This window comes from Neomonachus schauinslandi, chromosome 3, assembly GCF_002201575.2.
Source record: "Neomonachus schauinslandi chromosome 3, ASM220157v2, whole genome shotgun sequence".
Taxonomy (NCBI): Eukaryota; Metazoa; Chordata; class Mammalia; order Carnivora; family Phocidae; genus Neomonachus; species Neomonachus schauinslandi.
In genome coordinates, this window is record NC_058405.1 from 52255422 (window position 1) to 52280494 (window position 25073).

Genomic DNA, 25073 nt, shown 5'->3' on the forward strand with positions numbered 1-25073 from the left:
ATGCATACACACCCCTTCAGTGCTTAATCACTTGAATCCTCACGCCAGCCCATGTTGAGTTGGAGGTAATGTACCTGTTTTGGAGAGAAGCAAAGTTAAATTCTAAGTAGTTAAGAACCTTGCACACAGTGGGATTTGAAGGCACATCCATTCTGATTGAACAGATTGGGCTGTTTTCTGTTTCGCCATACTGCAAAGAAAATGTCAAGACGTTGCCTCCCTGAACTGATGTACATGGGAGTTTAAATCCTGATGTCACAGAGTCAAGATCAGTGACTCCAAGGTTATAATAGCCTAAAACATGTGTCCAGGAACTCCCTGTATAGAATCCAAGGTTCAAGAGGGAGAACACTGAGAAAGTCAAATGGGATCTTTCCTTCTGCAGTAATTTTTAAAATGGACTCCAAGGAGTGTTTACCACTGCTAGTATTCGCTTTCCCTCACGTGTTTCTCTGAACTTAGGGCATTCCTTCCAGTTCCCCCTAATTCTTTAATAACGTTCGTGGAGTTAGATCAGTCTGTTTAGTATTTATAGATGATTTCTGCCTAGTGTCCTCATTTCGTTTTTTAAAAAGCCACTATATGATGGTCATTAACAACTACCAATGGCAGTAAAAAATACCAAACTAAAGAGACTAATATTACAGTAAAATCAGGAGAAATAAATGACAGTTGCTTTTTTTAACCTTAAAATGTCCATCAAATGTTGAACTTTCTAATTCTTTGCTTCCACTTAAAAACCTTAATATACTAGCAGTTAAGAGACCTGGATTATGCTCTCTGCTTCACCTGTCCCCAGATGGAGGTCTCTACCACCATCTGAGCCTAGATTTGCTCATTTGAATATAGAGGGCCTAGACAAGCTGGTCTCTAAACACTATTTTTATTCTAATATTCTGTAATCCCATAATAAAATGTGAAATTACTGCTCTATGAATCTTTGGAAATTTCTTATTTTCTGCATTCTCTCAGCAAACATACATTACTTAGGTAATCAAAAAAAATTTTATTAAAACTGAATAGTAAACAATCCTAAACATTTGCACAATGTCTTCCCTGTCACAGAGCCAAGGAACAGCACCCAAAAGTCAGATGAGAAGACATACATTTCAACTGCACTACAGGTTTGCTTGGCTCACAAATACACTGACTTATAAAGCTTTCTGTCTAAGTCATAACCTCTTTTTCAAACAGGAATAATAAAAGCCACATCCCTGCAATATCTCTTTGAAATACCGTGTTGCTATAAACGGCAAAGGTATACTCTTAGGTAGTTTGGTCATTAGGTATGACCAAAGAAGCTATGACAAATACTGTGGGGGGAAAAAGAATCAATGTATGTGCAAGAACAAAATACAGATTGAGAATAACTGCAGGAAAAAAAATCACTAAGAAACACTGGATCAACAGACTAAATATGAGAGACAAGGTGGTAGAATGGTAAAGAATTTCCAGATTGCAATTCAAGCAACTTCACTAAGCAAGGGGTTGGAGAAGGGACACAACACAATGTAACATAAAATAAAGATGAATGTCACTGTATTTGATAAACCCAAGTATTTCATAGGCTCGGGGCTCCCAGGCTGCTGGGGCTACTGGAAGCACAGCATACTTAGTTATCAAATTCCCTGCTGCCACTACCAGCTGGGTACTACAGGCAAGAAGATTTCGGGACAAAGTGTTCAGTCCTTTCACAGGTACTAGACAATTACGCTGGCATGGCAACATGGTATTTTTCTGATGTTGCATGGTAGTAACCTGCCAGGGCTCAGTTCAAATGATTAATTAGCAAAATTCTCACATTCTTTAATTTTGGCAATAAAATATTCAGTCTCTCAATACTAAATAATTCAACAAACATGACTTTATCAGGAGAAAAACTAAGTCCATGATCACAGTAAGCCTATGATTAATAGGTGGAATGAGATACAAAGAATTATATAGAATTATCGGGTGCCTGGGTGGCTCAGTTGGTTAAGCGACTGCCTTCGGCTCAGGTCATGATCCTGGAGTCCCGGGATCGAGTCCCACATCGGGCTCCCTGCTCAGCAGGGAGTCTGCTTCTCCCTCTGACCCTCCTCCCTCTCGTGCTCTCTCTCATTCTCTCTCTCGCAAAAAAAAAAAAAAATTAAAATTAAAAAAAAAAGAATTATATAGAATTATATAGTAATAATGCGCATAGAGTTCTGCTTAGTTGGCACTAAATACATGTTTACTGATTTTCATCATGTATAAATATCTCAAAGTCAAAGGCTACGAAGATCAGAAAAGAAAGCAGTTATTTCTAGCCTGGAAAAAAAATGGATATGGTTTGATGTCATTGTACAAATTAATCAGGGACTTAAACTGGCTTAACAAAATATACTCTATACAGTATTTCCTCAGAAGTTTATCAATATTGGTATAATTCTGAATAAAATGCTTATATTCATGAACATTTGTTAGCACCTCTCAGGATAAAGAGAACAGGAAGGTATATCTTTCCTTTTTCAAAGAGACTATATATTTCCTTTTTCAGCTAAATACAATTACCAGCCTTTGTTTAAATGCTGATTCAAATAAACCAACTGTAAAATGACACTTTTGGAAATAACTGAGGAAAACTGAAAATAGAGTATCATAGTATATTCAGGGATTATTATCAATTTGCTAAGTATAATAATGAATTGTGGGTATATTAGAAATAAATACTGAGATAGCTATGAGAAAAATGCATTATGTAAAAGAATAATGCATGAAAAGACAACATAAAAAAGTGTAGGGGAAATAGATAAAACAAGTTGGATAAAATGTTAATTTTTGAGGCTAAGTAACTAGCACAAAGGGGTTCATTATATACTCTAGTTTTTGTAGAAAGTTAGAAAATGCCCTGTACTCCATATATGAAGCATTGTCCTGGCCTACTATAAGCACTCAACTAAAGTTAGCAATTACACAGTATTACTGTTGTTGCTGTTGTTACTATTGTTACTAGTGTAAGCATTAGTGTGCTGTGTTGGAAAAATAAGTTTGAGCTTGGGAGGTCTGAGCCTTAACTCTGCCATAACTAGCTAATATGATCTTGAGCAAATATTTTAACCTTTTTGAGTTTTAGAAGGCTGATTTGTAAAATGTATTTACCTCAAAAGGCTGTTGTAGAACTAAATGACATGATTTTTAAAAAAGGAAATTGGAAATTATAAAATGTACAAATATTACCATTTTTAACCCTTACTCATAAGAAACTTATAATTCAATTATAGATGAAATCAAATACATATCAAAACAACTTTTAAAAGAGTGAAAAAAATACTATAAAATTTCAGGAAAAACCAAGATTATTTCAGTTTGGGAAAGACTAAGAAAGGCTTCACTGAAGAAGAAACATCAAACATGCTTTTGAAAACCGGCAGGACTTTCCTTGGCAAAGACAAGGGGAAGCACCATATGAAGCAAACAATATGAAAAAAGGTGTGGGAGGGGGTGCCCGCAAAAGGGCCTGGTTTACTCTGGGAGGGTAATAAACTCGAATTTGGAAGAATTAAAATTATAAATGGAGTTTGGAGCCAGGTCACAATTTGTTTTGAGTGTGCCTATGAAAGAGATTTTATCTGATAGGCAAATAGGAGCCACTTATAACTTTTAGCAGGAAAATAAAATTAAGAGTTATTTTCTAATGATGGAACTGAAAAGAATACCTAAAGAATCAGTACTGTAAAAACATGAAGCACATGAAAGTCAGGGACAGAGGAGACATCCTATATGAAAATCAGCCAGAGCTGACTTTTTATTTGGTAAAGACATACACAATAGAAATTTGATAAGGGCAAACAATATGAACTGTAGAAGCCAAGGAGAGCTTAAGTATGAAAATTTCACCACACCACTATTTTGGTAAAATGATACAAAGGGCTGGCTCAAAAATGAAGAAAGAAAGAAACCAAAAAAAAAAAAAAAAAGGAAGGAAGGAAGGAAGGATGGGAGGAAGGAAGGAGACAAATCTGGCAAATTACCAGATTATATTCATTCAGAAGTCATTTTGAATCATTAACTATGTCTCGTTAATATAAATTAAAATTTGATGATTTGCTTTGCAATTTTATCTAAATTTTTATCCCCTAAAATAAAATACTACATATTAGAAAAATAACTCTTATGTAAGGGGATACCTGAGCATTTTAAAAATACTGTATGGCTGGAATAATTCTTCCTTCAAATATGTGATAAAATGCAACTGTCTCTCAAAATTCAAGCGTCCTTACATAAAATCATAAGTTTATTCTTACGGAGTTTTTAAACAACAAAAATTATGCACCTACAGGTTGATTCTATAACCCCAAACATTCACAATCAATATTTTGTGTATCAAACAGAATACAGCTCTATAAATCAAAGGAAAAGAAAATATGGGAAGAAAAGAGGCTTATTCTCCAGTAGAGTTGGGACAGAAGAAGCATCACTAACTCAAAAATAAATAGGCATTTCTTTTTCTTCCCTCTCAGTAAAGCTAAAATAAATAGAAACTCATGCTGTGATTTAAAAAAAAAAAAAAAAAAAAAAAAAGAGGAATCCTAATTGCAAAAAAAGAAAAATGTAATGTTATAATTAAAGTAGTGGAAAATAATGCATGTAGAGGCATATGAAAGTCGTTCTACAATATGCAGCTTATGTACAAGGGACCATCAGATGTGTGTAATTTCAGGCACCTATCCCTTTTGGCAGACAGGCAGCAGTTCTGCTTCTCTTGCTGGGAAGTTGCCACACTGTGCCATGAAATCCGACACAGAAAATTGAAAGGATAAAAAAAAAATCAATTTTACTTCACCAAAATAAGATGTGGCCTACTTAATTTTGCTATGGTAAGTGATGTTTATGGAACTCTTCTCAGCTTCCCAACAGTTATAAAATCTTGTCTAATATCAGGTTTCTTCGAAAAGAGAGTATTATATGGAAAGAAAAGGTGGGATTGGGCTTATAAAGATGATAAACCTTGAGATACGTCAAGATTACCACTTACTCTTGAATTTGCTCATTGTAAAAGCTGCTCCTGATAACAGAGCAATCCTTCGAGACATCTCTAAATGTGTAACTTCAACTATGAGAAAGTTTCTTTCATGGACTTTGGCCAGTTTCTAGTTTGCAAACAGAAGGCCAGGTAGACTGTATGTATCTATAGACAGTTTGTATTAAGAGCGTTCATCCCACTTTATTGTGTAATTACACCAACCCACTGCTGGCTTCTTTGCCAATGCTGAATCCCCAAAGCTATACTTCTGATTTCTTTCTTTTCTTTTTTGAGTAGTCATCACATAACGTTTTAGAAAGAGAAAGAAAGGAGCCTGATCAACTGCTAAAAATAGTTTACTTAGGTTCAAAATAAATCACGTGGGGGTACCTGGATGGCTCAGTTGGTTACATGTCCCATGGTCCTGGGATGGAGCCCCGCGTGAGCTCCCTGCGCAGTGCAGAGTCGGCTTCTCCCTCTCCTTCTGCCCCTCCCCCTGCTTGTGTGCTCGCTCTCTCGCTCACTCTCGCTCTCAAATAAATAAAATCTTTAAGAAAATTTAAAAAAACAAAATAAATCATGTGATTAAAATAGGCATTTTCTCACTTGTCACTGTGCATTTGAGTGAAGACACCAGTGACATCGCCCCATGAGAGTCAGCAGTCCTCAACCTACCAGCTCTACCTCTACTTGCCTGTCTTTTTTTCCTTTATTTGTTATTCTGTTTCACGAGATAGAAATAAGGGCGCAGTTGAGAAGGTGCATAGAATATTGAGAGGTGCTGAAATGCCACTGATCAATGAAGCAAGGCATTTTCAAAGCTACTGATGAGTTACTATGGCTGCAAAAGCACACATTCCTGAATGAGAAATCTAGATGATCAGAACTCTGAGGCAAGCGCAGGGAAGGAGAACACGAAACTCCATTCCAGCCTTAGCAAAACACACCTCTGTGGGGTTCTTGCTCTGCCTTTGCCAACAAATACCGCAGGCGGCTTCACACTGCCTTATATGTACCAAATGGAAGCAGTCAAGAGTCTAACTCTAATGAACCTGGAGGGCACTGTGAGAAGTGAACTAAGCCAGAGAGGGAAAGACAAATACTGTGTGGTGTCACTTATATGTGGAATTAAAAAAAAAAAAAAAGAAGTGGAACCCAGAAACAGAGTAGAGAAGTGGCTGGGGGCTGGGGGTAGGGTAACAAGGAGAGGTGGGTAAACGGGTACCAAATTTCATCTATAAGATGAACGGGCTCCGATTTATTCAGCAAACATTTGTTAAATGTCTACTGCATGCTAGTCAAAAATAACTAAAGCTTTTCTCAAGGGGTTCTCTCTCTGTTTAGTAGAGAGATGGCAGGTAGATACATAAGTCTAAGGCAAGCCTAAAGAAATCAGTAACTGAGCTGCTATAACAGCTCAGGGAATAGGGCCAAAGCTTCAGGCCTGTGTTCAGGAAAACTTTATTAAAGAAGCATATTATAGAATATTAGAGCCAGAGGGACCTTACAAAATACCAATTCCAATCCCACCATTTTACAGATAAGGGAAAAAAGAGAGAGAGAAGAATAAAGAAAAAGCCCATTACTCTCTTATTCTCTTAAGTAGGCACTCCCTGGATTCTATCTAATTTATTTGTTTCCTTCACTGACAGTTGCAAATTTACAAAATAAGGAATTCAGTCAGTGAGAGTATATTGCCACTCTGGGGTTGGAAGAATTTCAAACGGCAAAGATGAGGGAAAGAAGAGAGCTTGCTGGTAAGGTCAAAGACTGGGATAAGACATTGATAAGAAGATAGGTTTGGAAAATAGTGTTAAATGTATCTGACAACAAGAGTTTGAGGGAAGGAATGAAACAGGCTGTATGCAGTGGGATTAGACAATGGAGGACATCAAATGGCAGGAGGACATCAAACAGCCTAAAAGAGTTAGTCTTGTTCACGAGATAATTCAATGGACACAGGAGCAGAATTTACTTAGTAAATCTGTAAGTTCCTCCAACATTGGTACTATTATATGAGACTGATGGTCTTAGAGGTTTCTAATGAATGAACAAAAGACCCTTCTGATATGAAAAAGGCCAGTTAAACGTTTTAAACGCAAATTTGCGTTTAAATTTGCGTTTGCGTTAAACGCAAATTTACACTGAATACAATCTCCCTCTGTAAATTATTCTTTCTCCAAAGCGGAGGGTGACAGAACAAGGACAAAAGAAGGGAAGACACTGTGATCTGCTGATGAAAGGTGCAGTTTGTGACCCGGTGATTGAGAGATGCCTGTGATAACCATGCCCCCAGCCTTGCTCCTTCTGAGAAAACTCAACTTGCCAGCTCTCCCCAGTGGTTGCCGAGCCAACCTGAGGCAAGCCTGAAAATCAGTGGATCTCCTATCCGCACCAAGTGCTGGGGTCCAGGCATGGACCCACAGAGCTGTAGCGGCTTTTCGCTCTGCCCTACTGCCCAGCCCTTTGTCCTACTATCTTGTTCTCTTCTTTGGGACTGGATTTCCCACCAACATCTGTATAGTGCTCTAGAGTAATTTCAAAGCACACTGCCCCTTTTTCATTTATCATAAAGTAGAAGCAAACCTCTGTTCTACCTCACCCTCATCCTGCATAGCTCTCCTCAGTCCCCAGAGTCACATGGCTCTTACCTGAGTGCATGCTATTTTTATGTCCAGGTTTGCTATCAGGGAACCGAGCCTTGTAAGATAAGCAATTTGCTCACAGTCACAGCCATCCAGGAAAGGGTTCCTACTACACCTCTAGCCAGCTAACTTCCAAACCTGTGCACTCAATCAGTAAGACATTCAACTGGCCCATTTTTATTTAAAAAAAAAAATCAACACTTTAAATTGTAAGTTTGAGGACTAAATATATAAAGAATACGTATTGTTTTTAAAAGTTAAAAAAAAGAAAAAATAAAGACCAAACTCTTCTGAAAGTTTATTGTTAATTTAAGACCAATTTAAAAAACCAAAGTTGCTGTTCACTAATGAATCTGATAATTCAATTGGGGAACATTATCAGAACATTCTAAGTAGAAAATGTCCATCCATTGCCTCCATAAACACATGCTGAATATCTACTATGTAGCAGACACTGTTCTAGGAACTGAGGGTACAGAGATAAGCAAGAGAACTATGGTCCCTGCCCTTGAGAATCACAAAGATAAGTTGGAAAGACAATCATTCTATATGTAAACAGAGTAACATGACTAGTGTGGTGACAGGGAAATAGAAAGGTGTAAAAGTAGGGGAAACCTAACTCAGCTAGGGACAAGGGAAGACCCCTCAGGAGTTAGGGGAAGGGGGTGGAGAAGGGGACTGGGAGTGCTCCATGTAGAGAAGAGCATGCACCGAGGATCAGGGCAGAGATGATAAAACTGAAGGAAGTTCAGAGTGGCTCAACCTACTACCGAGTGAGACAAAGGAAGGAGACAAGGCTTAGGACTAGAAAGGCGGGCAAAGGTCAGATCCTGCAGGACACCGCTAGCCATATTGAAGACTATACCTAAGAGCAATGGGAAGCCAATTTAAGCAAAAAAGAGAGACTGAGTCAGATTTTAGTTCGACAATTATCAATCTGGCTGCAGAGTGAAGAGTAGAGCAGAGTGGAAGGAAGGTTGAGGTAGAGCTATATTAGCAAAGGACTACTGCAGTCCAGGTGATAGGCGATGATGAGCTGGGCTAGGCTGACAGATGTGGGAAGGAAGAATCGATGTTTATGAGTCAGAACAGACAGAACTTGATGGGAGATTGAATGGTGATTTCAGCTCTGAGGTAATTCTAAATTTTAGAAGGTGGAAGACCCTTTGTGCTTAATTAAAGTTGGAAAAAAGAATCTCACAAAAAAAAAATGCGCTCATTTAGTTGGAAAAAAAGAATCACCTCTAAAAACATATTCCAACAAGGAGAAAAAACTTACCACTTTTAAGCTGTTATTATCATGTATTCATTAGTAATTGAGTTCCAGCCACACATAACTCACCTGGTTACCAACCAATAATAGGTGTTCTCCGAGAAGAAAGTCCTTCAGCATGTCTTCCATCACTATCATGTGCTAGAGAAAAAAGAACTAGAAGTTAATTGTGTTTTGTATAATCAAGATGAAATAATAAAGTTAACAATAAAGATATCGTCATGCTAAGGAAAGCATCTAGAGTTCTAGTTCAAGATGGCAGTGTAGGAAGATCCTGAAGTCACCTCCTTCCATGGACATGCAGATTGTATAGCAACATATGAAATAATTTCCTCTTAGAAAAATTTAAAAGCTAGCTGACTGATGACTATGCAAATGAGAAGAAAACCATCAGAGCAAGTAGGAGAGGCTGGGATACAGTCTCCCCATAAACCTCACCCCTAGTGCAGTATCCTATAACTGGGAACTCAAAACCTGGAGCTTCCCCCTGAGGAATGTTCGAACCCCACACTGAGCATCCCAACTTCTAAGACATACACTTTGAGATATGAGCCCTCAAAACATCTAATTTTTTTTTTTTAAATTTTATTTATTTATTTGACAGAGACACAGCGAGAGAGGGAACACAAGCAGGGGGAGTGGGAGAGGGAGAAGCAGGCTTCCCCCGGAGCAGGGAGCCCAATGCAGGACTCGATCCCAGGACTCTGGGATCATGACCTGAGCCGAAGACAACAGCTTAACGACTGAGCCACCCAGGTGCCCCCAAAACATCTAATTTTGAAAACCAACAGGGCTCACATCCTGAGACCCACAAGACTCTAGTGATCTGAGAAACTGACCTGCCCCAGGGCCCAGCTCAGAGGCTGTGCCCAGACTTAAAGTGAAGGAGGCTCACCTGCTTCCATTAAAGCACTGGCCTGAGGGACAGAATCTAATTTAACACACACATAGAAGCCTGCTGAACACTCTCTGGGGATGGAGACTGGCAGGTGCTATCTTTGTGCTCTCCCTTTGCTGGGATTCAGTGCACCAGAATCTCCAGTTAAAGACCTTTTATGTGTGTCTGGTGCCTCAATTTCTCTGGCTGCCACCTAGGAGTCACCTCTTGATCAACTGGCTCTGGAGGCCAGGGGAGCTTGCACTCCTGGTCTCATACGACTATGATAATCGGTGTCACCCAGAAAGGAGCTCATACTTCTGTCTGGCACCCTGAGTTCTGGGACTGCTGCCAGAAGATACCACCACATCGCCTGGCTCTGGTGGCCAGTGGGGCTTACACTTGTGGGTCCCACAGGACTGTAACCAAAGGACAAAGAGTTCTTAAACAGCTACTACCCCCAGGGCACAGCAACAGGCAACAAACTGAGGGGTTCAGTCTTTCAATGAAGGAGGGCTATAAGCTAATCATCATGACTGAGGCCTGAGGGGCAGTATTTAATTAAACAGGCATCTTGGGGCTGGCTATAATCCTTTCTGGAGACTTGTGCTCACCCTCTAACATACTCCAAAGCACTAGTGTATCCTGGAGGGGAGATTTACACACATCTGGTGCCCTGGTTTCTGCAGCTGTCACCCCGTAGATACTCCTTAATCACATGGTGGCTCGGGGTGCTTGGATTTCTGGGTCCCATGGGACTGTGGCAATCGTAAAGATGGTTCTTGGCAGGTTACCAACCCAGGACACTGCATAGACAGTGGACTGAGGCACAGTCCTCAGTCTTCTATGAAGGAGGCCCCTTTGCTTGTCCTGGAGATTCAGCCTGAGGAGCAAGCTTCAGGTCTGGCATACATGTAGAGGCCTATGGCGCACTCTCAAGGAACATAGGCTGTGGGTGCCATCTTGGCTCTCTCTCTTGGCCTTGCTCCAGTTCATCAGTATCACCCAGGAATCTCTGTGGGTGTCACCCAATAGACACCTCCAGATCACCTAGTTTTTGCGGTCAGTGGGGCTTCCACTTGTGATACACAGCACTGTATATATTTGCATACTTTTAAAAGCTGACACCTGAGGATGTGGTTTCCAGTCAGCCTGAACCTAAGAATTGAGATCCCCCCATTTGGGACACAGAGATCTTGGCACATCCTCACTTACTGGGAACTATTAAGAATATAATGGGCAGCTTGCACAAGCACAAAGATTTAAGAGACAATCAAGAGCTAACACAGGGTTGAATGACAAGGTTCATCTGCATGAGGTCACTCCTTTGAAAGACTGGGAGAAGTAGTCATCTCACATACTGTATAGAAATCAAGAGAGTCAAGCAAAATGAAGTAACAGAGGATATGTTCCAAATGGAAGAACAAGATAAAACCTCAGAATTAAAAACTTTAATAAAATAAGTAATTTACCTGATAAAGAGTTCAAAATAATGGTCATAAAGATGCTCACCAAACTGAGAAGAATGGATGGATGCAGTAAGAATTTCAAATGAGAGATGGAAAACATTTTTAAAAAAGTGTCAAACAGAAGTCACAATGTTGAAGAATAGAATAACTGAACTGAAAAGGTTCAAGAGCAGACCAGATGACAACTCAAAGACAAGGCAGTGGAGCTAACCCAATCAAAGCATCAAAAACAAAAAAAGAATCACAAAAAGTAAAGATACTTTAAGGGACTTAAGGGGCAACATCAAATGGACTAGCATTTGTACCACAGGGCCCCAGGAAGGAGAAGAGAGAGATAGAGGCAGAAATTTTATTTGAAAATATAATGGCTGAAAACTTCTCTAACCCAGGGAAGGAAACAGACATCTAGATGCAGGAATCCCAGCAAATTCCAAATAAGAGGAACCTAAAGAGACCTACACCATGACACGTTATAATTAAAATGTCAAAAGTAAAAGATGAGAAGAGAACATTAAAAGCAGTAAGAGAAAAACAACTTGCTACATACAAGGGAACACCCATAAGGCAATCAGCAGATTTTTCAGCAGTAACATTGCACGTCAGAAGGGAGTGGCATGATATATTCCAAGGACTGAAAAAAACCTTGCTAACCAAGAATACTCTACCTGGCAAAGTTATCACTCAGAAGTGAAAAACAGATAGAGAGTTTTCCAGATAAGCTAAAGCTAAATGAGTCATCACCACTAACCCAGCCTTACAAGAAATGTTAAAAGGACTTTAAGCTGAAAAGAAAGGGTGCTAATTAGTACTAAGAACACATATGAAAATAAATCTCACTGGAAAGGTAAATACATAGTAAAGATAGTGGATTAATCACTTATAAAGACAGTATGAAGGTTAAAAGCCAAAAGTAGTAAAAACAGCTATAATTATGATAATTAAGGGATATGTAAGATAAAAAATATAAAATGTGACAGCAAAAACATAAAACATGAGGGGGAAGAGCAAGAATGTTGAGATTTACAATGGGATTAAACTTAAGTTGTTATCAACTTAAAATAGGCTGTTGCAGATATATTATATGTAAGCCTCATGGTAACTACAAAGAAATAACCTATAGTAAATTCACAAAAAATAAAAAGAGAATATAAACATAACACTAAAGAAAGCCAATAAACTACAAAAGAAAAGAGTAAGAGAAGAAACAGAGAAGAACCACAAAAATAGCCACAAAACAATTAACAAAATGACAATAAACACATACCTATTAATAATTACTCTGAATGTAAATGGACTAAATTCTCCAATCAAAAGACATAGAGTGGCTAAATGGATAAAATACCAAGACTCATCTATAAGCTGTCTACAAGAGATTCATTTTAGATGTAAAAATACACACAGACTCAAAGTGAAGAGATGAGAAAAGATATTCCATGCAAGTGGAAACCAAAAGAAAGTGCAAGTAGCTGTACTCATATAAAGCATTTTGCTAGTAAGGAAACTGAATCTTTAATCAAAAAGCTCTCGACAAATGGAAGTCCAGACCAGATGGCTCTACTAGTGAATTCCACCAAACATTCAAAGAAGAATTAATACCAATCCTTCTCAAAGTATTCCAAAAAAATAAAAGGGAATGCTTCAAAACCAGCGTTACCCTGATACCAAAACCAGACAAGGAAGAAAAATTACAAGTCAATATCCTTAATGAACATAGATGGAAAAATCCTCAGTGAAATATTAGCAAGCCATAATTTAACAATACATTAAAAAAATCACACAATATGATCAAGTGGGAATTACTGCAGCGATGCAAGGATGGTTAAACATCTGCAAATCAGTCAATGTGGTACACCACATTAACAAAGTGAAGGATAAAAATCATGATCTTTGCAACAGATGCAGAAAAAGCATCTGACAAAATTCAACACCCTTTTATGATTAAAAAAAAAAACCCTCTCAACAAAGCAGTATAGAGGGAATATATCTCAACATAATAAAGGTCATGTATGATAAGCCCACAGATAACAACATACTCAATGGTAAAAAGCTCAAAGCTTTTCTTCTAAGATCAGGAACAAGACAAGAATGCCCACTCTTGCCACTTTTATTCAACACAATACCAAAGAAATTAGGCAATTAAAAAAAAAAAAGGAATAGGAAAGGAAGAAGTAAACGTGTCACTATTTGCAGACGGTGGTATTAATATATAGAAAACCCTAAAGACACTATCAGAAAGCTGCTAGAACTAATAAACAAATTCAGCAAAGTTGAAAGACACAAAATCAATACAAAAAAAATTTGTTGTTTTCCTATACACTAATAATGAACCATCAGAAAAAGAAATTAAGAAAACAATCCCACTGACAACTGCATCAACAAGATTAAAATACCTACGAATAAATTTAACCAAGGAGGTGAAAGATCTGTATACTGAAAACTACAAGACATTAAAGAAATAGAAGACACAAATAAATGGAAAGATATTCCATGTTCATGGATTAGAATTAATGTTGTTAAAATGTCATACTATATCTATATATTCAATGTAATCCCTATCAAAATTTCAATGGCATTGTTCACAGAAACAGAACAATCCTAAAATTTATATGGAATCATAAAAGATCCTAAGTAGTCGAAAAGTTATGAGAAAGAAGAACAATGTTGAAAGTATCACACTTTTAGATTTCAAACTATATTACAAAGCTATAGTAATAAAAAAGCTACAGTAGTCAATTAAAAAAGCTACACTAATAAAAAAAAGCTATAGTAATCAATCAAATTATAATATTGGCAGAAAAACAGACATATAAATCAATGGAACATAATAGAGAGCCTAGAAATAAACCCATATGCATCAATGGTCAATTAATTTATGACAAAGGAGTCAAGAATGAAGAAAACAATGGAGAAAGGACAGTCTCTTCAATAAATGATGTTGGGAAAATGGACAGTCACATGCAAAAGAATGAAACTGGATCACTATCTTCCACAAGATTCACATTCACAAATATTAAAAACTTGAACGTTAGGCTCTGAAACCATAAAACTTCTAGAAGAAAACATAGATGGTAAGCTCTGTGACATAGATCTTAGTGATAATTTTGGAATCTGTCACCAAAAGCACAAGCAATGAAAGCAAAATTAAACAAGTGGGACTCCATCCAACTAAGCAGCTTCTGCCCAGTGAAGGAAACTATCAACAGAATGAAAAGGCAACCTAGAGAATGAGAGAAAATATTTGCAAATCATGTATCTGATAGGGGCTAATATCAAAATATGTAAAGAACTCATATACCACAACAGGAAAAAAAACAAACAGTCCAAGTAAAAAATGGGCATATGGAAAAATGCTCTACATCACAGTCATCAGAGAAATGTAAATCAAAACCATAACGAGATTGTCACCTCCTATCTGTTAGGATGGCTATTATCAAAAAGACTAGAAATAACAAGTATTGGTGAGGATGTGAAGATAAGGGAAACTTTGTGGTATTGCTGGTAGAATGTAAATTGATGTGGCCACTATGAAAATCAGTATAGAAGTTCCTCAAAAAATTAAAAACAGAACTACCATATGACCCAGCAATTCCACTTCTGGATATTTTTTTGAAGAAAATGAAAACACTAATTTGAAAAGATATTTGCACCCCCATATTCACTGCACCATTATTTACAATAGCCAAGGTATGGAAACAACCTATGTGTCTACTGATGGATGAATGGATAAAGAAGATGTGGCATATATATACACAATGGAATATTATTCAGCCATAAAAAGAATGAAATCTTGCCATTTGTAACAACATGGATGGTCCTTGAGGGCATTATGCTAAGTGAAAAAAGCTAGACAGAGAAAGACAAATACTGTATGATCTCTTATATATGGAATCTAAAAATATATATGTGTATATTTTTAATATGTCAACAACATATATATAACATATATATACTAAAAAAAATAAAATATCCAAGCTCATAGATATAGAAAACATATTGGTGGTTACTAGAGGCTGGAGGTAGGGCTGGGAGAAATGGGTAAATTGTTTTTGTTTTCTTTAGTTTAAATACATTGAATAAAAAAGAAAGGAAAGCATCTATTGTAATAGACAATACTCCATTTGATTTTTTTTTTTTAAAGATTTTTTATTTATTTATTTGACAGAGAGAGACATAGCGAGAGCAGGAACACAAGCAGGGGCAGTGGGAGAGGGAGAAGAAGGCTTCCCGCGGAGCAGGGAGCCCGATGTGGGACTCGATCCCAGGACCCTGGGATCATGACCTGAGCCGAAGGCAGACACTTAATGACTGAGCCACCCAGGCGCCCTCCATTTGATTTTTTAAAAAAACAAAAATTAATGCTGTGGTTATAATTTATATAACTAGTTAGATCACTGGTACTTAAAATGTGAAGTAGTCCACTTAAGCAAGACTAAGCCACTCACCAAAGAGTTTTTATAATTTAACTCAAATATATTTTAACTATTGCTCTATGTAGGGCTGGCTTATAATTTAATATAATATTTAATATAATATTTAAATTACTACTTGCTAATAATGTAAATATACATAGGCTTTCCAAAATAACTGGAGATTTCCATGGAACATTTTACACTAACTTGGTCTTAACCATTACCTTCAAAGGATGTATAATTTTAGAATTAGAAATATAGTATTTAGCTTCCACATTTTTATTTGAATTAGGACACAATATAATAAAAGAACAAGATTAAGTTGTTCACAACAGCCACAAAGGAAATTACATTGCTCTTTTATATCTGGAAAAATAGGACAACCACAAGTAGGTCATGAAGGCTCATTGGGGGAGGGGGGAGGTTGGGAGAAGAAATATATCCCAGAACAATTAATATCCCTATTTCTTTCTCTATCAAAACAGTAACAGCCACCTAAGGACTGAAGTTATTGAAGCTCCCTGTTTGTGGAAAAGGCAAATTAACTGTTTGCAGATATTTTTCTAGCTTGTTACCTGCTTTCTTTTTTTAACTTGTTTTATGGATTTTTTTTTTTTTTTTTACATCTCAAGCATTTCCCGTTTAACTTGTCCAATTAAGCTGTACTTCCTTTCAGAGTTTCTTTCCTAGAAAAACAGAAAGTTTTTTCTTTCCTTCAAAAACAGATGGGTATTTCCTAATGTTTATCTTTGTAGTTTTTATTTTTTTGAAATGTTTTCAGATACACCACTGAGCTAGAGTTTTAACAAAGCTGAAAGTAGGATGGGCTTGTCAATTTATTGTCCACTCCAGAACATTTTTAAGACTCAAAGAGACCTCGTTAATAATAATGGACAACAAATGTAAACAGGAACTATTTTAGGGACTATCTTAAGCAAGCCAACGTGTGTGGTTACCCTACTTAAAAGGGAGTCTTAGAACACCCCTTTATTCTGGGTTCTAGTGATGCTGTGGTCTGGAGATCTCTTCCTTCCAGCTAAGATGAAAAGTCAGTGCCAATTTAAGTCTTCTAGTAACAAAGGGGCTAATCTGCATGAGGAAAAGACAGAAAAGTTGGAACGAGCACCTGCACAGCCAGATAAAAAAGCAATGTAAATACTGAAAAACAATTCAAAGTATAGTTGTATTCTTCTATACTGTACTCATGTTCTCCTACTTCACACCCTCCTTCCATCTAACTAGATCATTCAAGTCAACAAACATTAGCTAAGGCTAAGGTCACTGCCTACGTAATTCTTCTCTTAATCTCTTAGCCCGCTTAAGTACCACAGACAATTTCAAGATTTTATTTATTTATTTGAGAGAATGAAAGAGAGAGAGAGAGGGAGAGAAAGCAAGGGAGAGGGAGAAGGAGCAGGGGAGGGGCAGAGGGAGAAGCAGACTCCCCGCTGAGCAGGGAGATGGGGGAGGTGGGCGCTCCATCCCAGGATTCTGGGATCATGACCTGACCTGAAGGCAGATGCTTGACCAACTGAGCTACCCAGCGCCCCAACCACAGACAATTTTTTTTTAAATTTTTTTTTTTTAAGGATTTTATTTATTTATTTGACAGAGAGATAGAGAGAACAGGTAGGCAGAGAGGCAAGCAGAGGAAGAGGGAGAGGCAGGCTCCCCGCCGAGCAGGGAGCCCAATGCGGGGCTCGATCCCAGGGACCCTGGGATCATAACCTGAGCCGAAGGCAGCTGCTTAACTGACTGAGCCACCCAGGCACCCTGACAATTTTTTTTTTAATTTTCTTTTTTTAAAAATTTTTTTTATTAACATATAATATATTATTTGTTTCAGGGGTACAGGTCTGTGATTCATCAGTCTTACACAATTCACAGCACTCACCATAGTACATACTCTCCCCAATGTCCATCACCCAGCCACCCCATCCCTCCCACCCCCCACTACTCCAGCAACCCTCAGTTTGTTTCCTGAGATTAAGAGTCTCTTATGGTTTGTCTCCCTCTCTGGTTTCGTCTTGTTTCATTTTTCCCTCTCTTCCCCTATGATCCTCTGTCTTGTTTCTCAAATTCCTCATATCAGTGAGGTCATATGATACTTGTCTTTCTCTGATTGACTTACTTCGCTTAGCATAATACCCTCTAGTTCCATCCACATCGTTGCAAATGGCAAGATGTTATTTTTTTTAATGGCTGTGTAATATTCCATTGTATATATATATACCCCCATCTTCTTTATCCATTCATCTGTTGATGGACATCTAGGCTCTTTCCATAGTTTGGCTATTGTGGACATTGCTGCTATAAACATTGGGGTGCATGTGTCCCTTTGGATCCCTACATTTGTATCTTTGGGGTAAATACCCAGTAGTGCAATTGCTGGGTTGTAGGGTAGCTCTATTTTCAACTTTTTGAGGAACCTCCATACTGTTTTCCAGAATGGCTGCACCAACTTGCATTCCCACCAACAGTGGAGGAGGGTTCCCCTTTCTCCGCATCCTCACCAACATCTGTCATTTCCTGACTTGTTAATTTTAGCCGTTCTGACTGGTGTGAGGTGGTATCTCACTGAGGTTTTGATTTGTATTTCCCTGATGCCGAGTAATGTTGAGCACTTTCTCATGTGTCTGTTGGTCATCTGGATGTCTTCTTTGCAAAAATGTCTGTTCATGTCTTCTGCCCATTTCTTGATTGGACTATTTGTTCTCTGGGTGTTGAGTTTCATAAATTCTTTATAGATTTTGGATACTAGCCCTTTATCTGATATGTCATTTGCAAATATCTTCTCCCATTCTGTTGGTTGTCTTTTGGTTTTGTTGACTGTTTCCTTTGCTATGCAAAAGTTTTTATCTTGATGAAGTCCCAATAGTTCATTTTTGCCCTTGCTTCCCTTGCCTTTGGCGATGTTTCTAGGAAGGAGTTGCTGCAGCTGAGCTCGAAGAGGTTGCTGCCTGTGTTCTCCTCAAGCATTTTGATGGATTCCTATCTCACATTTAGGTCTTTCATCCATTTTGAGTCCATTTTTGTGTGTGGTGTAAGGAAATGGTCCAGTTTCATTCTTCTGCATGTGGCTGTCCAATTTTCCCAACACCATTTGTTGAAGAGACTTTTTTCCACTGGACATTCTTTCCTGCTTTGTCGAAGATTAGTTGACCATAGAGTTGAGGGTCCATTTCTGGGCTCTCTCTTCTGTTCCACTGATCTATGTGTCTGTTTTTGTGCCAGTACCATGCTGTCTTGATGATGACAGCTTTGTAATAGAGCTGGAAATCCGGAATTGTGATGCCACCAACTTTGCTTTTCTTTTTCAACATTCCTCTGGCTATTTGGGGTCTTTTCTGGTTCCATACAAATTTTAGGATTATTTGTTCCATTTCTTTGAAAAAAGTGGATGGTATTTTGATAGGGATTGCATTAAATGTGTAGATTGCTCTAGATAGCACACACATTTTCACAATATTTGTTCTTCCAATCTATGCGCATGGAATGTTTTTCCATTTCTTTGTGTCTTCCTCAATTTCTTTCATGAGTATTTTATAGTTTTCTGAGTACAGATTCTTTGCCTCTTTGGTTAGATTTATTCCTAGGTATCTTTTGGTTTTGGGTGCAATTGTAAATGGGATCAACTCCTTAATTTCTCTTTCTTCTGTCTCGCTGTTGGTGTATAGAAATTCAACTGATTTCTGTGCACTGATTTTATATCCTGCCACTTTACTGAATTCCTGTATGAGTTCTAGCAGTTTTCGGGTGGAGTCTTTTGGGTTTTCCACATAAAGTATCATATCATCTGCAAAGAGTGGGAGTTTGACTTCTTCGCCGATTCAGATGCCTTTTATTTCTTTTTGTCGTCTGATTGCTGAGGCACAGACAATTTCTTAAAAGTTTCCTCTTCCAGTTAATTGTCCATCTCTCCTGAATCCCTCCTACTTCTCTAACAATTTCTCTCTGTAATCTTTTAGGTTGGATCTTCTTGTTGTAACAATTCCTTAGATAACTGATTTCCCCCATGTTCCTTCATTTGCTCTCTCTCAGTACCTTTTTACATGCTCTCCTCAGGGGTCAAGGTTCAGGGCAGAGTAGCTTGTGCCTGCTTGTACACGGGCACTCACCCAAGGGTGAGGGAGGGCTGTATAAGACTTGGGTATCCATAAGTCTGTGCTTGAAGAGCTACTTCAGACTACTCTCCCTAAATCCTCGCATCCATTCCATTGCTTCAGCTACCAATTCTATGCTGATCTTCAATAGTAAAACTTTCCTCTTCAACTCCAGCCTCATATTCTGAGCACCTATCAAACTATGTACTTGGTTATTTCCCAGTTTCTTCAACCTCAACGTATCCAAAACTTGTCTCATTGTTTTCTTCTCAACTTCATTCTTTATCCGGTATCTTTTATCCCCATTAATAGCATCATTTCCTACCACCTGACCAAACCTCTACCATCATCTTCCTGCACACTTCACTCTTCCCTTACCAGGAGCCAGTTAGACACCAAGTCTAAGCCATTCAGCCACCCAAAAGTCAACAGTATCTATCCCTTCCTTTCTATCCCCAGTTTTCATTTAGGATTTTACATCTCTGGCCTAGATTTTTATCAGCCAATTTGGCTTCTCTAACTTCAGTCTCTGCTTGAGGCAATGGCTCTTTAAATAACTGACAGTTACTTCTTCGTTCAAAATCATGTCACTTCTTTTTTCAAAATTCCTTAAATGACTCTTAATACCTTTGAAACAAAGGTTCATCCTTCCTTTTTTTTTTTTGGTTTTTTTTTGCTAAAGGATACTTATTTATTTATTGAGGTATAATTGACATTATAATGTTAAATTAGTTTCAGGTTGTGCAATATGATTCAACATTTATATACAGTGTGAAATGATCACCACCATCTGCCACCTTGCAAAGTTGATATAATATTATTGATTATATTCCCCATGCTGTACACTACATCCCCATGACTACTTTAATTTATAACTGGAAGTCTATACTTCTCAACTCCCTTCACCAATTTAGCCTCCCCCCAGGACTCCCCTCCCCTTGTTATCTTCCTAATTTAGTCTTGGCCTCATTTCTTGTCACTCTCCTCCAACATTATATTCAGTCAAAAATTTAGAATAATCTTCTCTTTTCTCTTCTGTTTACTTTTCCATCAGACTATGTGCTCCCTGAGGACGAGTCTTGGCTTTCATCTTACACATAGTTCCACTGACTCTACCCACTGCCTAAACAGCCCTGCTATGTGTCCTCTCCACTCTATCCCCACTGTCACCCCCTTTGTTCAGATCCTTCATAACTTGTACTTAGACTACTGCAACAACCCCCTAACAAGTCTCTCTTTGCCTTGGTTCCAACTCATAGACAACATTAAAGAGTGAATGCAAAGTTAGCAAGTGGAAATGTGCTTAACATCTTTCAATGGCTTCCTCACTTCTTCTGAATAGCGTCCAGATTCCTTAATTAGCAAGGTCAAGATGTTCTGACCCTTTCCTAACCCACTGGCCTCATCGCTTGTCACTCTTGCATTTGCAACCTCAGCTCTGTGTCAGTGATAATTAATTATATGTAGCTTCCTAAATGAACTAGTCTGTCACATAGCCAAGTCTCTGCAAATGCTAGTCTCTCTGCCTGAGAGAGTCAACTTTGCCTGGTTAGCTCATGTTCCATGATCATTCCAATCTGGGACAATCATCTCATCAGTGCTACCATAGTAACCTGTGTGTACTTCCACCACACTGTACAGTAATCATGTGTACTTTCTTGTCTTTCTCCCTTGACAGAGCCCTGGAGCTACACAACCATATGTGTGCATGTGTGCATATTTTAATCCCTTTATCCAAATACCTTAGAACAAGGCTTGATATATAGTAGATATTTTAAACATTTTTTCAGAACTAAAATTCCTTGGGGTTAAAGAGGCTACTGCTTTCTCTTTCTTCCAATTTCTCCTTACTACTATATAACATTCTTTAATGACAGATTTAATAAAACAATAGCCTCATTATAAACATTCAAAATCTTACTCCTTCCCTAAGTCAGTTATAGAATGGGCTAGCACATAATAAGCATTCAATAAATGGTAGCGATTGTTACTTCAAAAAAAAAAAAAATCTTACTCCTTCTTTATTAATCCACTCACCACATACTTGCTCAGCATTCACTATCTGCCAAGCACATGCTATTTGCTGAAGACTCAAAATAAAGAAAAACAGACTTTACTTTAGTGGTGTGGAAAACACATTTAAAAAATCGATTTCAATACCATGTGGCAAGGGGACCACAGGACATAGAAGAGATGGTAGAGAAGCCCCTAAATATTCAAGAGACACCAAAGACTACTGCTTCAAAAGGAAGTACAGACTAAAAGGAAATCATAACATATGCAACAAAAGCAAATGTAATCCAAAGCCACGGTTCCTTGAATTGGTACAGCTAAAATTTTTCATTAGTGGTTAATTCATAATGCTTTATGAAGCAAAGGTACATCTGGAGACAGGCTACAGCAAGTCCCTCAGGGCCACTATGTAAAGTTCACAGCAGCCCTGCGGTCCTCACTGTCCATGTCACAAACACCATGGCAACAGACACTGTGTTCAAGGGCACAATGGCCCTCCCTGCTACTGAATTTCCTACGTTCTCAAATGCTGGGAGGTCTTTTCAACCTTTGCTACCATGGGGTTTTTCAAATTGTCTCTTATAACAAAGTTTCCTGGTTCTTTTTTCTTTATTCCTTTCCACTGCATGGGCAGAACACAATACCATCAGTGCTTGGAAATAGTCTATTTTCCTTACAATCGTGTTTTTGTCTTTCTTTGATAGGCAAGATTGTTTTCCTTCTTTGTGTCTTAAAAGTAACTTTATTGTCTGCTCATTTGTCCACTGCTTGTGTAAGAGCATTAATGCTCTGGAAGAGAAGTAAAACTTACATTAGTTAATGGGCTATAAAATGGGACACAAAACAAATCCAGGTTATGTCTTTGCCTATTTCATAGGTAATAATTACAGTTTTGACAGATTTCAAAATATTGGATCAAGATTTTTATTGAGAAAGAAGAATTTGCCCAGATACCTTCTATACTGCTAATATAATGTAGGGATATAAATTATGGTACTCACTGAACAACAAATATGATTGGGAAATGGCAGATAAAAAGCTTAATTTTTCTAACTCCTTAATATAGTAAAAATAGTAAGAAGTGGGGCTCCTGGGTGGTACAGTCAGTTAAGTGTCCGACTCTTGGTTTCAGCTCAGGTTATGCTCTCAGGGTCGTGAGATTGAGCCCCAGGTGGGGCTGCACACTCAGCGAGGAGTCTGCTTGGGATTCTCTCCCTCTCCCTCTCCCTCTGCCCCCTCCGCTCATGTGTTCTCTCTCTCTCTCAAAGTAAATAAATAAATCTTTAAAAAAAATAGTAAGTAGAAGTTCTTCCAACATTATTAATATAAGGTTATTATTTACATTCAGATTAGGGACCAAATATTAGAGAAAAATTTTAGTATGTTTCTTTTTATAAAATAAATATATAACCACTTAACATAAAATCTGGAAAAGAAAAAACTCCTACATTATGGGTAATTTTTTCCGGAAAACATTCTTATTAAAGTGAACATCTATAGAAAAGCTTCCTGGATATACACTTATTTCTGTGTCTTAGTGGAAGGTCCATAATTATTGGTTAGTTTACAAGTGAGAAATTATCTACTTTCCTCCTTAAAAAGGAAAAGTGAACAAGAGAAAAATATTAGGAATTTTCAGGAAAAGGAAAGGAATATGTAGAAAAGAATGCACAGGATACATCCTCTTTGAACTACTGAAATAATTTAACAGGAAAGCAAAAGAGGATGAGTATTAGTTCATTTTGTTTTTCGTTTACTGATATATTCATTTTATTTACCTGGAGTCTAGAGCACGTGCACATATAAAATATATTACCCTAATCACAGTAGTAACTCTTCCAATTTTCAAGTGTCTTGGGAAAGAATTTAAAAGTTTACAATGCCTTAATAAAAGATGTGTCAACACTTCATTTGGCATCATCTGAATTGAACTTAGCAAATTACAAAAATAATTAAACATCAGTTTCATCGTGGAGTTAATTACCACAATGTAAGAGGAGATTTATTCATAAATGCAAAGCAATGATCTTACCTGAATGTTGTCATAGAACAGAACATCAGGCACTTTCATTTTCTCATGGGCATTATAGATCGGTGCACTAACAGCCCCAATCCTCAGGGATCCAGATGCTGTTTCACCTAAACATTTCACACAGGACGAAGAATTACTCGTAGCACTGTGCTCAGAGAAGCCAAGTCCAATGTGAACATAACGCAACATAGCATCTTTAATATCTTATGGGCTCATTAAGGAATTTCAATTTAATATCTAAAAGAAGTAAGTTTGAAGGTGGTAATAAAACATAATAGCTCTACATAAAATGCCTAAAATGTTCTAAAAGATAACTAATTTTATATAAAATAATGCATGTTAGCAAACAACAGAGATACAATTAGAGAAGAACCCCAGAACTCCGTTAAGCCACCTCCATGAGCTTGTTTTGTCAGAGACTATAACACATAAAGCAAACCAAATATACATTCAAGAGCTCTGAAGTACTCTGAATATCATTTTGGGGGACCCACCCATTGAAAAACTCCAAGTGAGAACCCCCTGGAATTCTAGTAAAAAATACTGATTAATCAACTACCCCAGACCTCTGAAATTATAATTTCCAGGGATGGTCTAGGAGACCTGTATTTTCAAATAAGCACCCCAGGTGTTACACAGCTATTCTGTGATGATTACTATTGTGTCATCTCCTATTTGCTTTAAACAGTTGGTCTAGAATAGAATATGAGCTCCTGACAGCCAGCAAACCCAATAATAAATCTGAAGTCAAGGAACACATCTCATATACATTCTCTCCATGGTTAATAATCATAACATTAATGGTAGTAGTTTTTATAATAGTACTGATGATCACAATAGAAACTATCATTTATTGAGGACCTTCTATGGGCCAGATCTCAAACCAGAAGCTTCATTGTTTTCTCATATAATTTCATGTAATTCTCAACAATGAGACAAGAACTATGAGGAAGCTAAGGACATAAATTAAGTAATTTGCTTACAACCACCCAGCTAACATGGACAGAGCTAAAAATGGAACTTAGTATAGTCTAATATTCTTTCTGCCAAGTAGGGTATGTTTAATCCTTTGACTCCAAATAATACTCCATCCTGTGGAAATACCCGAGCAAGCAGACAGATTATCATGATGCCTTAAACAACTGACCCATCTACCACCTTCCCACCCTGCCACCCTTCAAATAAGAAAACTGCCCTTTTGTGCTAAAGCATTTTGAAAGACAAGTGGAGAAGAGCAACATTTGCGTTCTGCAGTACCACGAACGATT

General features: G+C 37.8%; 1 protein-coding gene across 1 annotated transcript in view; it reads right to left on the reverse strand.

Annotated features, from left to right (window-relative positions):
• The window catches only part of VWA8 (von Willebrand factor A domain containing 8), a 343953-nt gene that overhangs the window by 180678 nt on the left and 138202 nt on the right, over positions 1-25073 (reverse strand). The window contains exons 19-20 of the mRNA XM_021697955.2: positions 23806-23912; positions 8972-9043 (exon numbers count right to left, since the gene is read on the reverse strand). Of these exons, the coding sequence (XP_021553630.1) occupies positions 8972-9043; positions 23806-23912 (179 nt within the window). The remainder of the gene's footprint in view (positions 1-8971; positions 9044-23805; positions 23913-25073) is intronic.